Source organism: Carcharhinus amblyrhynchos, chromosome 23 (assembly GCF_965287045.1).
Source record: "Carcharhinus amblyrhynchos chromosome 23, sCarAmb.v2.hapA, whole genome shotgun sequence".
Taxonomy (NCBI): Eukaryota; Metazoa; Chordata; class Chondrichthyes; order Carcharhiniformes; family Carcharhinidae; genus Carcharhinus; species Carcharhinus amblyrhynchos.
In genome coordinates, this window is record NC_137346.1 from 9206992 (window position 1) to 9220356 (window position 13365).

The 13365-nt window shown below is 46.3% G+C and overlaps 1 protein-coding gene across 1 annotated transcript in view; it reads right to left on the reverse strand.

Annotated features, from left to right (window-relative positions):
- Positions 1 to 11075: 11075 nt before the first annotated feature.
- The window catches only part of LOC145357455 (multidrug and toxin extrusion protein 1-like), a 40238-nt gene continuing 37948 nt past the window's right edge, over positions 11076 to 13365 (reverse strand). Inside the window, exon 17 of the mRNA XM_080210807.1 lies at positions 11076 to 11921. Within this exon, the coding sequence (XP_080066933.1) occupies positions 11683 to 11921 (239 nt within the window). The 3' untranslated portion in view covers positions 11076 to 11682. The remainder of the gene's footprint in view (positions 11922 to 13365) is intronic.

A 13365-nucleotide genomic window follows, 5' to 3' on the forward strand; every position in this document is an offset into this window, starting at 1 on the left:
TTGGTGTAGACTCGAAGGGCCTCTTTCTGCACTGTCGGGTTCTATGATTCTATGAAACTGTTGAAAGTTTAAGTTCATTTATTAGTGTCACAAATTAACACTGCAATGAAATTACTGTGAAAATCCCCTAGCCAACACAACCCCTGTTCCTGTTCGGGTACGCTGAGGGAGAATTTAGCATGGCCAATGCACCTAACCAGCACGTCTTTCAGATTGTGGGAGGAAGCCGCAACACCCAGAGGAAACCCACACAGAGACGGGGAGAACGCGTACCCTCCGCACAGACGGTGACCCAAGCCGGGAATCGAACCTGGTTCCCTGGCGCTGTGAGGCAACAGTGCTAACCACTTTGCCGCCCCAAGTTATTGAACTCAATGCTGATTTTATCTCATTGACTTGCCTGTTGGAATCTCACAATCCTGTCATCCCAGGAATCAGTCTGGTGGCCCTTCACTCTGTGACCCAAGGCAGGAATCGAACCCAGGTCCCTGGCGCTGTGAGGCAGCAGTGATAACCACTATGTCACGCTGTGCCACCCAGGCTGAAAGTTTCTGCATTCTTTGTTTAAGGTTTTTGCAGATGTGAAGAGAGATGTGGAGACTTCTCACAGCACCTCTGGTGGGTCAAATTGAACATATCCCAACAAGAGGGGACAATTTAATACCAGTCTTCATTTGCCAGTCAGATAATTTGATTTAAAACATAGAGATTTTTTTAATAATGGAATAGTTTACCAGTGTGTGCATGGTGGGTATGACAGAGTATCTTGACAGTGTGATTGGCTGACACAGGCTGTTTCCGATATCAACAAGGTGATTTCTAAAGCCCAGGATTATGTGTGGATGTAAGATTTAGTTATCAACTGGCTTCTATTCGTAACGGTTCTCTCTTCTCAGCTACTCTCCTCCCCCCGTACCCCCCTCCAAAAATGCCACCTTCAATCCCTCTTCAAAAATATCAGCCACGACTCCCTCTGTCCTGGCGGACTATTGCTCCATTTCTCTCCGCTCTATAAACATGCAGTCACCTCCCAAATCCCCTCAGAACTCCTTGTTTGAAGCCTCCTATCAGGTTTCTGCCCTGCATCGGTACTGAAATGACTCAAAGTCATAAATGGTACAGTGTGGGTGGAAGTTCCCCACCCTGCTTGCCATGGGAACCGTACTGGACGGGACACGGACCATTGATCTCAGGCAGGATTTTCCAGTCTTGAGGGCCTAGTGTGGCTGGAAAACCCCACGAAGACTGGAAAATCCCACGTCCTGTGTGATTGCAACCCTCCTCTTTCTTCAGTTGACAAGATTGCTCACACAATAGAAACATAGAAACAGAGAAGATAGGAGCAGGAGGAGGCCATTCAGCCCTTTGAACCTGCTTACCATTCATCACCATCATGGCTAATCATCCAACTCAATAGCCTAATCCTGCTTTCTACCCATAACATTTGATCCCAATCACCCCAAGTGCTATATCCAGCTGTCTCTTGAATAAATTCAATGTTTTGGCATCAACTACTTCCTGTGGTAATGAATTCCACAGGCTCACCACTCTTTGGATGAAGAAATATCTCCTCACCTCCGTCCTAAATGGTCTACCCTGAATCCTCAGGCTGTGACCCTTGGTTCTAGACACCCCACCATCGGGAACATCCTCCCTGCATCTACTCTGTCTGGTCCTGTTAGAATTTTGTTAGTCTCTGTGAGATCTCCCCCCATCTTATTTGTCTGAACTCCAGCGAAATCTTAACCTAGTCAATCTCTCCTCATACATCAGTTCTGCCATCCCCGGAATCAGCCTGGTAAACCTTCGCAGCACTCCCTCGAGTGCAAGAACATCCTTCCTCAGAAAAGGAGACCAAAACTGCACATAATATTCCAGGTTGAATGTGTCTCTACCACTTCCTTGGTCGCCTGTGTGCCAGCAGTGTACCCTTTGGGCCACAACTGGTTTAACTAGTGGCGGTGCCAACAAGCTCTTGATGATGGACATTGAAACCTTCCAATATAAAATACATTCTGCGCCTTTTCTACCTTCAGTGCTTCCTCCCCGCTGCGTTCATCTTGAAGCAATCCCGCCTCATCATTTGAGGAAGGCTGATCGAGGTAGCATAGCAACATTGGAATTGGGATTTGAAGATTTCAGCCAGCAACTCTGTTCCTGATCAATATCTACCAATCCCTGTTGGAAATGTACGTCTGGGAAAGTCAGCGTCGGGGGCTGTAGATTCTATCATTCTTACTTCTTGCCAAGTTTTTATTTGTTTAGAAAGAGAGCCTAGACTGTGATACTCTCCTCTTGCCAACATTTCAGTATCTGTGGTTACAGATAGAAGAGGGCCTTGGGAAAGATTTATTTACTAGTGAGACAAGTAGACTTACTTTAACACTGCAATAAAGTTACTGTGAAAATCCCCTAGTTGCCACTGTTCGGATACACTGAGGGAGAATTTAGAATCTATCCACGATTTTCAGACTGTGGGAGGAAACCGGAGCACCCGGAGGAAACCCACGCAGACACGGGGAGAATGTGCAGACTCCACACAGACGTGACCCAAGCCGGGAATCGAACCCAGGTCCCTGGCATTGTGAGGCAGCAGTGCTAATCACTGTGCCACCATACCACTCTATGGGTTGTCCCCTATCTCATGGTACAGAGTGAGTACTGACAGACAGTGCACCCAAAATTACACAGGGCTGGTTAGACTCATGTTACACTCAGAGGTGGAACTTTCACCTGATTACTCTCTCCCAGCAGTGACCTTGAGATAGAACGATATTCTCAGCACTCAGCCTAGTGCTTCATGTCGTTAGTGTGTGCTTAAACTGGACCAGATGTTGGGCAACATGACAGCTCAGTGACTATCACTGTTTGCTGTGCAGATACATGGATTGGGGCCAGTGTCTGTGGGAGTTTGCACATTCTCCCCATGCTTGCGTGGGTTTTCTCCGGGTGCTCTGGTTTCCTCCAGACCCCAAAGATGTGCTGTTAGGCTGATTGGTGTAACAAATTGTCCCTAAATTAGTCTCCCCTCAATCTGGTTTCCAATGTGGAGTGCCATAAACATAGACAAGGGTCATGGGTTGAGAGGGGACTCACAATGTTGAAATGGCAGTACGGGCTCGTTGGGCCGAAGGGCCTGTTTCCCGCGCTGTGTTGCTCTTTGTTCTTTGTTTAGAGCCAAAGGTGATCATTAGCAGTAAAGAGGAAAAGCTATTTTAATTTCCACCAATTACACCAAGTTTGGCAGCAAACATCAGTGAGATTCCAATGGGAAGCCCAATTAGGTAATATCCAACTAGATTCCCAATTGCTCCCAGTTTCTGCTTCCCAGCTCCTCTTAGCATTCCACCACTTACACTCTGTAGAGGAGACAGACAGAATATATCACAGAGACCACACAACTTGATGCAGCTCCTACAGGGAGGAAATTAAACCTGGTCCCCCAATGATTCAGAACCAATGGGTTACAGTTAGAACACTGATGTTACGCGGGGAACGTGATCACCTCACTTTCCTTGTAGACATGAGTGTTACAAAATAAAAAACGCATTTCTGAATTAATAATGTTAAATCACAAAACTTCATTCAACCTCAAAAGGCTGAGGGGAGACCTGACTGAGGTGTACAGAATTCTGAAGGGTAGGGTAGACAGGAAGAAACTCTTCCCCTGAGGGGTCAGTAACCAGGGGGGGCACAGATTTACGGGAAGGGCAGGAGATTTAGGGGTGGTTTGAGGACACACTTTTTCACCCAGAGGTCGGGGACTCACTGCCTGGAAGGCTGGTAGCAGTGGGAACCCTCATGACATTTAAGAAGCATTTAGGTGAGCACTTGAAATGCCGTTGCAAACAGAGCTATGGACCAAGTGCTTGGAAAATGGGATTAGAATAGACAGATACTTGACGTCTGGCACAGACGTGATGGGCCGAAGGGCCTCTTTCTGCTCTGTAAAACTCTACTACCGGAGTTTTCCTATCCTGCCAAGGAATCGAGGTGTGTGGGGGGGGAGGCAGGGGTGGGGGTGGGCGGGTGAGGTGGGGTGGGGGGGGGGGGGGGGGGGGGGGTAGCGGTGGCAAGGGGCGTTCAAACATCCGTTGACCTGGAGCGGGATTTTCCGGCCTTGGAGCAAAAGCAGCCGGAAGATCCTGCCCTATAACTCTAAATGGAAAATTATTTCCTGAATGGATAAAAACACTAGCACGCATGTTCAGACTGTTCCCCTGTGATCTATTTGAATGACGAAGTAGATTCGAGGGGCTGAATGGCCTCCTCCTGTCCAGGCCTATGAGACTCTACTGAACAACATGAATAACAGCAACGTGACTTCTTCCTTACTGTGTGAATTATAATTCCACCATTTGGGCTACTTCATTCAATCTGCTCTCCCGGCCTTTAATGACGCCTGAGTTTCAAAAAAAGAATCAATTAAGATTAAACATTTGGTGAGCCGAAACAGAGAAACGCCGAACCATTCTGAGACAGCAGACAGCGGGTATGCTTTTCTCCCACTGTAAGTTCAGTGGTGGCTCTGTGGTGACATCTCCTTCATGGGTAACTTCTGAAGGAGCAGTTCCAGTCATCCGCCTCCAGAGGGCCCCCACAAGCTCTGATGCAGGATTCCAGTGACGAACCACTCGCCAGCTGAATTCTTCCCATATAGCTATAGAACCGGCCTCCATAACCCATAACCTGGAAGCCCAAAGATCCCCTGTTAGAAGCCATAGAATCCCTATAATGCAGAACGAGGCCATTCAGCCCATTGAGCCCGCATCTACTCTCCAAAAGAGCCTCCTATCCAGGCCCTCCCCTCTGCCCCATTCCCATGACTCCACTCATTTAGCATGGGTAATCCACCTAACCTACACATCTTTGGACACTAAGGAACAATTTAGCATGGCCAATCCACCTAACCCATCCCCGAACTCCACATATTTATCCTGTATTCCCCCTCACACTAGGGTCAAGTTAGCATGGCCAATCAACCTAACCCTTTGTTCTTTGTTCTTTGTAACCCGCACATCTTTGGAGTGTGGGAGGAAACCGGAGCACTCAGAGGAAACCCACACAGACATGGGAAGAATGTGCAAACTCCACACAGACAGTGACCCAGGCTGGAATTGAACCTGGGCCAATGTTAGGTCAGGATACTTAGAAAATCATAATGGGATCAAGCAAAGTCAACATGGTTTTGTGAAAGACAAATCATATCAGTTTTTTTGAGGAAATAACACACAAGGTAGATAAAGGAGAACCTGTGGATGTGGTGTACTTGGATTTCCAAAAGACATTTGATAAGTTGCTACATTAAAAGCAATCACACAAAATAAGAGTGCATGGTGTAAGGGGAACATATTAACATGGATAAAATATTATACAACCATCTGGAAGCAAAGAGTGGGGATAACTGGGTCTTTTTCAGGTTGACAATCTGTAATTAGAGGAGAGCCATTGGGATCAGTGCATCAGCCTCAACTATCTAGAATCTACGTCAAACACTCACATAATAGTAAGTTCTCAGGAAGAGTTTACAACTCGTCATAGGTAGGGTAAGTGCATAGCCAAAAAACATTGGGTGGAATTCTCCCAAAAAAATTCGAAGTGTCGAATTTGTGTAAACACCGGAGTAAATCCCATTGTTTCTTCAGCTGGAGTTTCAAAATGAATCTCCCACACTCTGTGCATTGCAGAAGAGCGCGCATCTCACAAAACAACCAGGGACAAGACCTACTCTCGCTGAAGAGGCCGGAAGTTTGGCTGATCTGTCAGTGCCAAGGTTGGTGCACGCGCAATAATACTGTACTCCCGGCCTCCTAATCGCTGGCCAGCTAGATCACTGGACAGTCCCGTGACTCTGCAACACTGCCCCTCTGATCCCCTCAGACCCTGACTGCTGGGCCCCCGGACATATCCGGGCCAGCCCAGACCAACCCCTACCCCACTGAGCCACATCGATCCCCACCCCTCCCGATCTCCCATCCCCCCTCCAACCCTCCGCTTTATCAACCCCACCCCCCCCACTGTCCTGAAGCCCCCGTGAAACCCACCAACATCCCTGGCAGGCAGATCCTCCCCCCTCCACCCTCCCACCCAGCCCTGATTGCTGGCCTCCCCCCCTCTGTCAGCAGCGAGTGCAGAGTGGCAGCAGGATCCCATACCCCCATTGATCACCCCCCCCCTTCCAGAGACCCCCACCCCTAGAGGTCCCAACTCTTCTCTGGCCCTACCCCTTGGCACTGCCCAATGTCTGGTGAGCTGTGCCAAGATGCCCCCAGGCATGGCCACTTTTCCTGTTGGACAGTACCAGGGGCCAAACTGGCATCATCAAGCTGGCAATGCCCACGGGGCACCCCCCTTACCCTGACCTCCAGCAGGATCCGGTGGAGGGGGGAGGAGAGGGTAGATGGCCCAGAGACCTCAGCCCCGGGCCCACTAATGACATGTAAATTCTAATTCCCATAATTCATTCAGCTCGGTGCCGATTTCTGGCACGGAGCTGATGGCATTGGAAATCAGGTGGGCAGAGACCTCCGCGACACCCAACGGGAACACCAGCTTCTGCTGGAGTGACCTGGCCTGCTCAGTGGGCAGGGAGGAATCACCTCCTGGGGCTTACAATGTAGGGAAAGTGTGAACTTGTCTACTTGGGCAGAGAGAGTAGAAAAGCAGCGTACTATCCAAATGGAGAGAGATCGCAGAGCTTGGTGGTACAGAGGGATCTGGGCGTCCTGGTATGTTGACTTTTTTATACTGGTAAACTTGTTATCTAAACTGACCTTGACAACAAAATGAAGGAGATTGTCAGCGATTTCAGGAAGCGTAACGGAGAACATACTCCTGTCTACATCAATGGGGACAAAGTAGAAAGAGTCGAGAGCTTCAAGTTTTTAGGTGTCCAGATCACCAACAACCTGTCCTGGTCCCCCCATGCTGACACTATAGTTAAGAAAGCCCCACCAACGCCTCTACTTTCTCAGAAGACTAAGGAAATTTGGCATGTAAGCTACAACTCTCACCAACTTCTACAGATGCACCATAGAAAGCATTCTTTCTGGTTGTATCACAGCTTGGTATGGGCTCCTGCTCTGCCCAAGACCGCAAGGAACTACAAAAGGTCGTGAATGTAGCCCAATCCATCATGCAAACCAGCCTCCCATCCTTTGACTCTGTCTACACTTCCCTCTGCCTTGGAAAAGCAGCCAGCATAATTAAGGACCCAAACCACCCTGGACATTCCCTCTTCCAGCTTCTTCTGTCGGAAAGATGATACAAAAGTCTGAGGTCACGTACCAACCAACTCAAAAATAGCTTCTTCCCTGCTGCCACCAGACTTTTGAATGATTTACAAAGAACAAAGAACAACACAGCATGGGAAACAGGCCCTTCGGCCCAACGAGCCCACGCCGCCATTTTAACATTATGTGTGCCCTCCTCTACCTATGACCTTTGTCTATGCCTATTGGGGAAGATTGAAGGAAGACTAATTTAGGGACAATTTGTTACACCAATCAGCCTAAGAGCACGTTTTTGGGATGTGGGAGGAAACCAGGGCCCCCGGAGAAAACCCACACAATCACGGGGAGAATGCGCAAACTCCCACAGACACTGGCCCAAATCCATGTGTCTGCACAGCAAACAGTGATAGTCACTGTTGCCCATCAGATGGTCCAGTTTAAGCGTACACTAACGACGTGAAGCACTAGGCAACTCTCAAAGCAACATCCAAGAGTAGCCCTCGCACACATTTACCTTGCATTAAGTTGATCTTTCTCTACACCCTAGCTATGACTGTAACACTACATTCTGCACTCTCTCCTTTCCTTCTCTATGAACGGTAGGTTTTGCCTGTATCGCACACAAGAAACAATACTTTTCACTGTATCCCACTACATGTGACAATAATAAATCAAATCAAATCAAAATTGATTGTTTTTTTTGTTGAAAACAATTTCCCAACTAAGCATTTGCAGTTTTGAGCTGATTACAGTGAGATTTCCAAGGTTTTGAAGGCAAAGTTGACAGGGGGCAAATCATTGACTTTGGTAATGGATTCAAATCTTAGAATGTATAAATTGGCTCTTTGAACCAAGCTAAAACAAGTCAAACGGAACATTTTCACCTTCTCGGCCCAATATTGCGCAGTAAATGAATAGGCTGTATTAAGGAAGTGGGCTTTCTAAACAGGTTTAAGAACAAAAATCAAAGAATAAAGAAAAGTACAGCAGAGGAATGGGCCCTTTGGCCCTCCAAGCCAATCATGATAACTAAAATAAAAACATTCTGCCAGAATGACAGTGGCGCAGTGATTAGCACTGCTGCCTCACAGCACCAAGGACCGGGGTTCGGTTCCCGACTTGGGTTACTGTCTGTGCGGAGTCTGCACATTCTCCCCGTGTCTACGTGGGTTTCCTCCAGCTGCTCCAGTTTCCCCCCACAGTCCGAAAGACATGCTGGTTAGGTGGTAAATTCTCCCTCAGTGTACCTGAACAGGTGCCGGAGTGTGGCGACGAGCATATTTCCACAGAAACTTCATTGCAGTGTTAATTACAGTCTACTTGTGACTAATAAATAAACTTTAAAACTTAACAAGACTTGATTACGCCCCAGAAGTGGATGTGAATGATTCTGCATCGTTATTTCAAAAACAAAACAGGTCTGATGTCCCGGCAACCTCAATCGACATCCTTAAACTCAATTATCCATCATTATCACTTGGCTGCTTGTGGGATCTTGCTGTGCATAAATTGGCTGCCGCATTACGACAGTGGCTTCGCCTCGGAGGAGTATATTGCCGTCATTCTCTCTTCCTCGATCAATTAAGGTTAGTTTCTTAGTCACAGGTAGGCTTACGTTAACACTAGAATGAAGTTACTGTGAAAATCCCCTTATTGCCACACTCAGGGTAGCCTTTTCGGGTGCATTGTGGGAGAATTTAGCACGGCCAATGCACCCTAACCAGCACGTCTTTCAGACTGTGGGAGGAAACAGGGGCAGCTGGAGGAAACCCACGCAGACACGGAGAGAATGTGCAGTCTCTGCACAAACAGTGACCCGAGCTGGGAATCGAACCCAGGTCCCTGGCGCTGTGAGGCAGCAGTGCTAACCGCTGTGCCACCTTAGTTCTGGTCATACTTGGTGTAAATGAACAATAATTGGTCATTAAAGTTGTGACAAAATTAACTTAACATTCAGCAATTAGGCAAATACAATTATTGAGTTCAATATATACTTATATTACCATTCACATTGACACATACTAACACCGGGAAGTGGTGGATATCTGAATTTGAAATAGACGTGGAAGATCATGGTCTACTGGACGTCACTGGCTGGGCCAGCATTTATTACCCATCCCCAGTTGCCCTCGAACTGAGTGGCTTCCTAGACCATTTCAGAGAGCAGTTGAGAGTCAACCACATTGCTGTGGCTCTGGAGTCACATGTAGGCCAGACCGGGTAAGAATGGCAGATTTCCTTCCCTAAAGGACAGTAGTGAACCAAATAAGTTTTTTCGACAATGGTTTCCTGGTCATCAGTAGATTCTTAATTCCAGATTTTTTAAATTCAATTCAAATTCAACCATCTGCTGTGGCGGGATTCGAACCCCAGAACATTAGCTGAGTTTCTGGGTGAATGGGTTTCTTTCTGCATGGGTTTCCTCCGGGTGCCCTGGTTTCCTCTTATAGTCCGAATGATGTGCTGGTTTGGGTGCATTGGCTATGCTAAATTCTCCCCCAGTGTACCCTAACAGGCGCCAGAGTGTGGCGACTAAGGGATTTTCACAATAACTTCATTGCAGTGTTAACATAAGTGTGATTAAGTGTGACTAATAAATAAACTTTTTAGGTAAGGTTGGCAGAATACCTTCCCTAAAGGACATTTGTGAACCAGATGGGGTTTTCATACAATGGTTTCATGGTCATCAGTAGATTCTTCATTCCAGATTTTTTTTTTGATTGTATTCAAATTCTACCTGACGAGATTCGAACCCGGGTCCCCTGAACATTTGCTGAGTTTCTGGACTGCAAAGAAAATTCAGTGAAGGTTTGAGCGCTTTCTTGACATTGTACATTCCCTTCTAATAAAAAAATGATTTTCTGATCTGTTATCGTAGATCAGTATTGAGCAATTGCTCAATGCTTTACCTGTGAGCATTTTATCAAAAGCATCAAGAATGCCTTTGAATATTTGGCCAGTTTTCAGGTTGTTGGGAAGATTTTCTCCTTCGTTGCAGTCTGTATCCATGGGTTTTACCTGAACAATACCTGGTTTATATTCATGCATTCAGAGAAGGTTTTGCTTTATTACTCTTAACACAAGTTCGCTCAAGTTAATCAAAAGAGATTTACTGTTAATCTCTTGTGCAGGAATAGAATCAAAGGAACTGCCTCCTGGCGCACCGGTAAAAGTTCACGTTAGGTTTATGATGAGGGTGTGCTGTGCTGAGCAAGCTTTAATGAAGGTTTTTGTATACTGAATTGGGAGGATAATCCAGCTGTGAAGAGAAATGTGAATCTTTCTCACACCAATTCTGCTGACCAAGTTGAGAGTATTCTAACAAGTATGAACAATATTAACGTAAACTTTAACTAATGGGTGTGGCAATGAGGAAAAACAGACTGCAAAGATACTGACAATATAACCACGACTATCAACGTTTATACTGTTCAGGAGTGTGTGCAAACGTCAGATTTTTACTATGCATTATCATGGATTCCATTCCAATCTCAGGTCACTCTCTTGTGCGGTATCTGCACATTCTCCCCGTGTCTGCATGGGCTTCCTCCAGGCGCTCCAGTTTCTAGGGGAATTTCATAGAGGATTCCTAGGGGAATTCCTAGAGGATTTTCACAGTAACTTCATTGCAGTGTTAACGTAAGCCTTATTTGTGACTAATAAACAAACTTCCATAGTCCGAAATACATGCTGGTTAGGTGCTAAATTCTCCCTCAGTGAACCCGAACAGGCGCCGGACTGTGGAGTCTAGAGGATTTTCACAGTAATTTCGTTGCAGTGTTAATGTAAGCCTACTTATGACATTAATAATAAACTTGAACTGAGATGAGGCATTTGGAAATCTTCTCATAATTGATCATTGCTAACATTTATTTGAGAGTTGATTGGTGTTCATTTGTAGTGACAGATTCTGTGTGAACGTTGCCCTCTGTTGTCCTTTAGGTACAGTCTTACTATTCACAGTCTTACCATTACACTAATAAATAATGTAAGATTTTCAGTTGGGGGCAGGGTATGTCTCACTTGATGTTTGCTGGAAGCAGGGGGATCTATCCTCTACAGGAAAAAAGGAATGTTTTCCGGCATTGTGACTTTTTAGAATTAAATGAAAGTGTGGAGGACAATAGTCCCATGGTGTATTCTCTACAGCAACGCCGCAACCAATCAGATTGAATTTGCTACGCAGTATAACTTGTTGTTCCCTTTGAAATTTGGCATTCTTACATCTTTCCTGATGAGTGCAAGATAAAAAACTTCAGCAACATCTCTCTTTTTTCAGCAAAACTATCAAATGACAATTTTTTCTTTATTATTTATTTGTCAGTTGAGTGGGGTTCATTTGTGGTGACAGGTTTTTGTATGAACTTTTCCCTCTTGTTCTTTGGGCACAGTCTTACCGTTCAGGCTGTGGGAAATAGTCTTGCTTTGTCTCTGCAACGTTCACTGGGGTCTACGAGCCCTTTCTGAGAATGAAGTGTATCACCAGTCCAATTGCCAGTATAAGTGGTCCTGAGAGGAAAGCTAGGCCACGGCGAACGATCAGTTGTTTTGTGGACAGGATTTCTCCAACCGTGGTAACTCCAGTGTCCACGATGGAAGAGTCATCAACCATCTGTTCCTTGTTTACCTTCTGCTCCAATTCACAAACACTGGACATTAGAACCACTGCAGTGTTATCTGCATCCTCCCCTGTGAAGGAAGGTTACATTGAAATGTTTTAAGTGCATGATGCTACCTATATATTTACTTTCCACAGAAAATGCTGGAAAATCTCAGGTCTGACAGCATCTGTGGAGAGAGGATAGAGCCAATGTCTGGATGACCCTCCATCAGAGCTGATGAAGGGTCACCTAGCCTCGAAATGTTGGCCATAATCCCTCCCCACAGATTCTGTCAGACCTGCTGGGTTTCTCCAGTACCTTCTGTTTTGGTTTCAGATTCCAGCATCCGTAGTATTTTGCCTTTATTTATTTTCTAAGGAGGCTGGTGATCTCAGATTGACAATATCATATGATCCATCGATGAGGGCCTTGTCTTGCAGGCAAAGTATGGTGAGTAATCCACCACAAGCTGAAACGCCTACTCCTGTTCCTATTTTCTGTGTTTCTATAAAGTCTTGTAAAACCCGGTGTCAATTCAATCCCACTGGGTGTTACCTGCAACAGGAATTCCTCTCATTGATTGTTCATTTGACAGTGACAAGAGGAAATCTAAACATAGATAGTCATGGCGATAATTTGGAATCCTGACAAATATTGGGTTGTAGCACTATAACCGGGGTCTTGGTGTAACTCAAGAGCGGGAAGATGCCAAAATTGCTGGAAATTTACCAGAATGTGCAGTTGTGGACAATCGGAGGCATTCGAAATACTAGTTCTGGGACAAGGACAGGAAAACACAAACAGTCTCTTGCTCTCTTATCACTGAAGTGCCTGCAGTGCAGAAGGAGGCCATTCAGCCCATCGAGTCTGCACCGACCACAATCCCACCCAGGCCCCATCCCCATAACCCCATGCATTTATCCTGCAAATCCCCTTGACAGCCAGCTGCAATTCAGCACGGCCAATCCGTCTAACCCGCGCATCTTTGAGCTGTGGGAGGACCCCGAGGAAACCCACGCAGGCACAGGGAGAATGTGCAAACCCCACACAGCGGAGTGACCCGAGGCCAGAATCGAACCCAGGCGCTGTGAGGCAGTAGTGCTAACCACCGTGCCGCCCATTCACAGTGACAGGGAACGGGGCTCGATTCCCGGCTCGGGTCACTGTCTGTGTGGAGATTCTCCCCGTGTCCCGGGTGGGTTTCCTCCAGGTCCTCACACATTCCAAAGATGTGTGAGTTTGGCCATGCTGAATTGCCCCTTAGTGTCAAGCAGGTTCACAGTTCCCTCCCACAGTCTAAAAAATATGCTGGTTCGGTGCATTGACCCGAAAAGGCACTGGAATGTGATAAGTCGGGGAATTTCACAGTAACTTCATTGCGGTGTTCATGCAAGCCTTACTTGTCACTAATAAATAAACTTTGACTTTAAAAAAAACTTTTCCGTTTACTCAAAATGACATAGCCCTTATTCATTTACGTTGATGTGTCCACCACAGATTTTTGATGTTAAGTTTATCCTTGCTTTCACTGT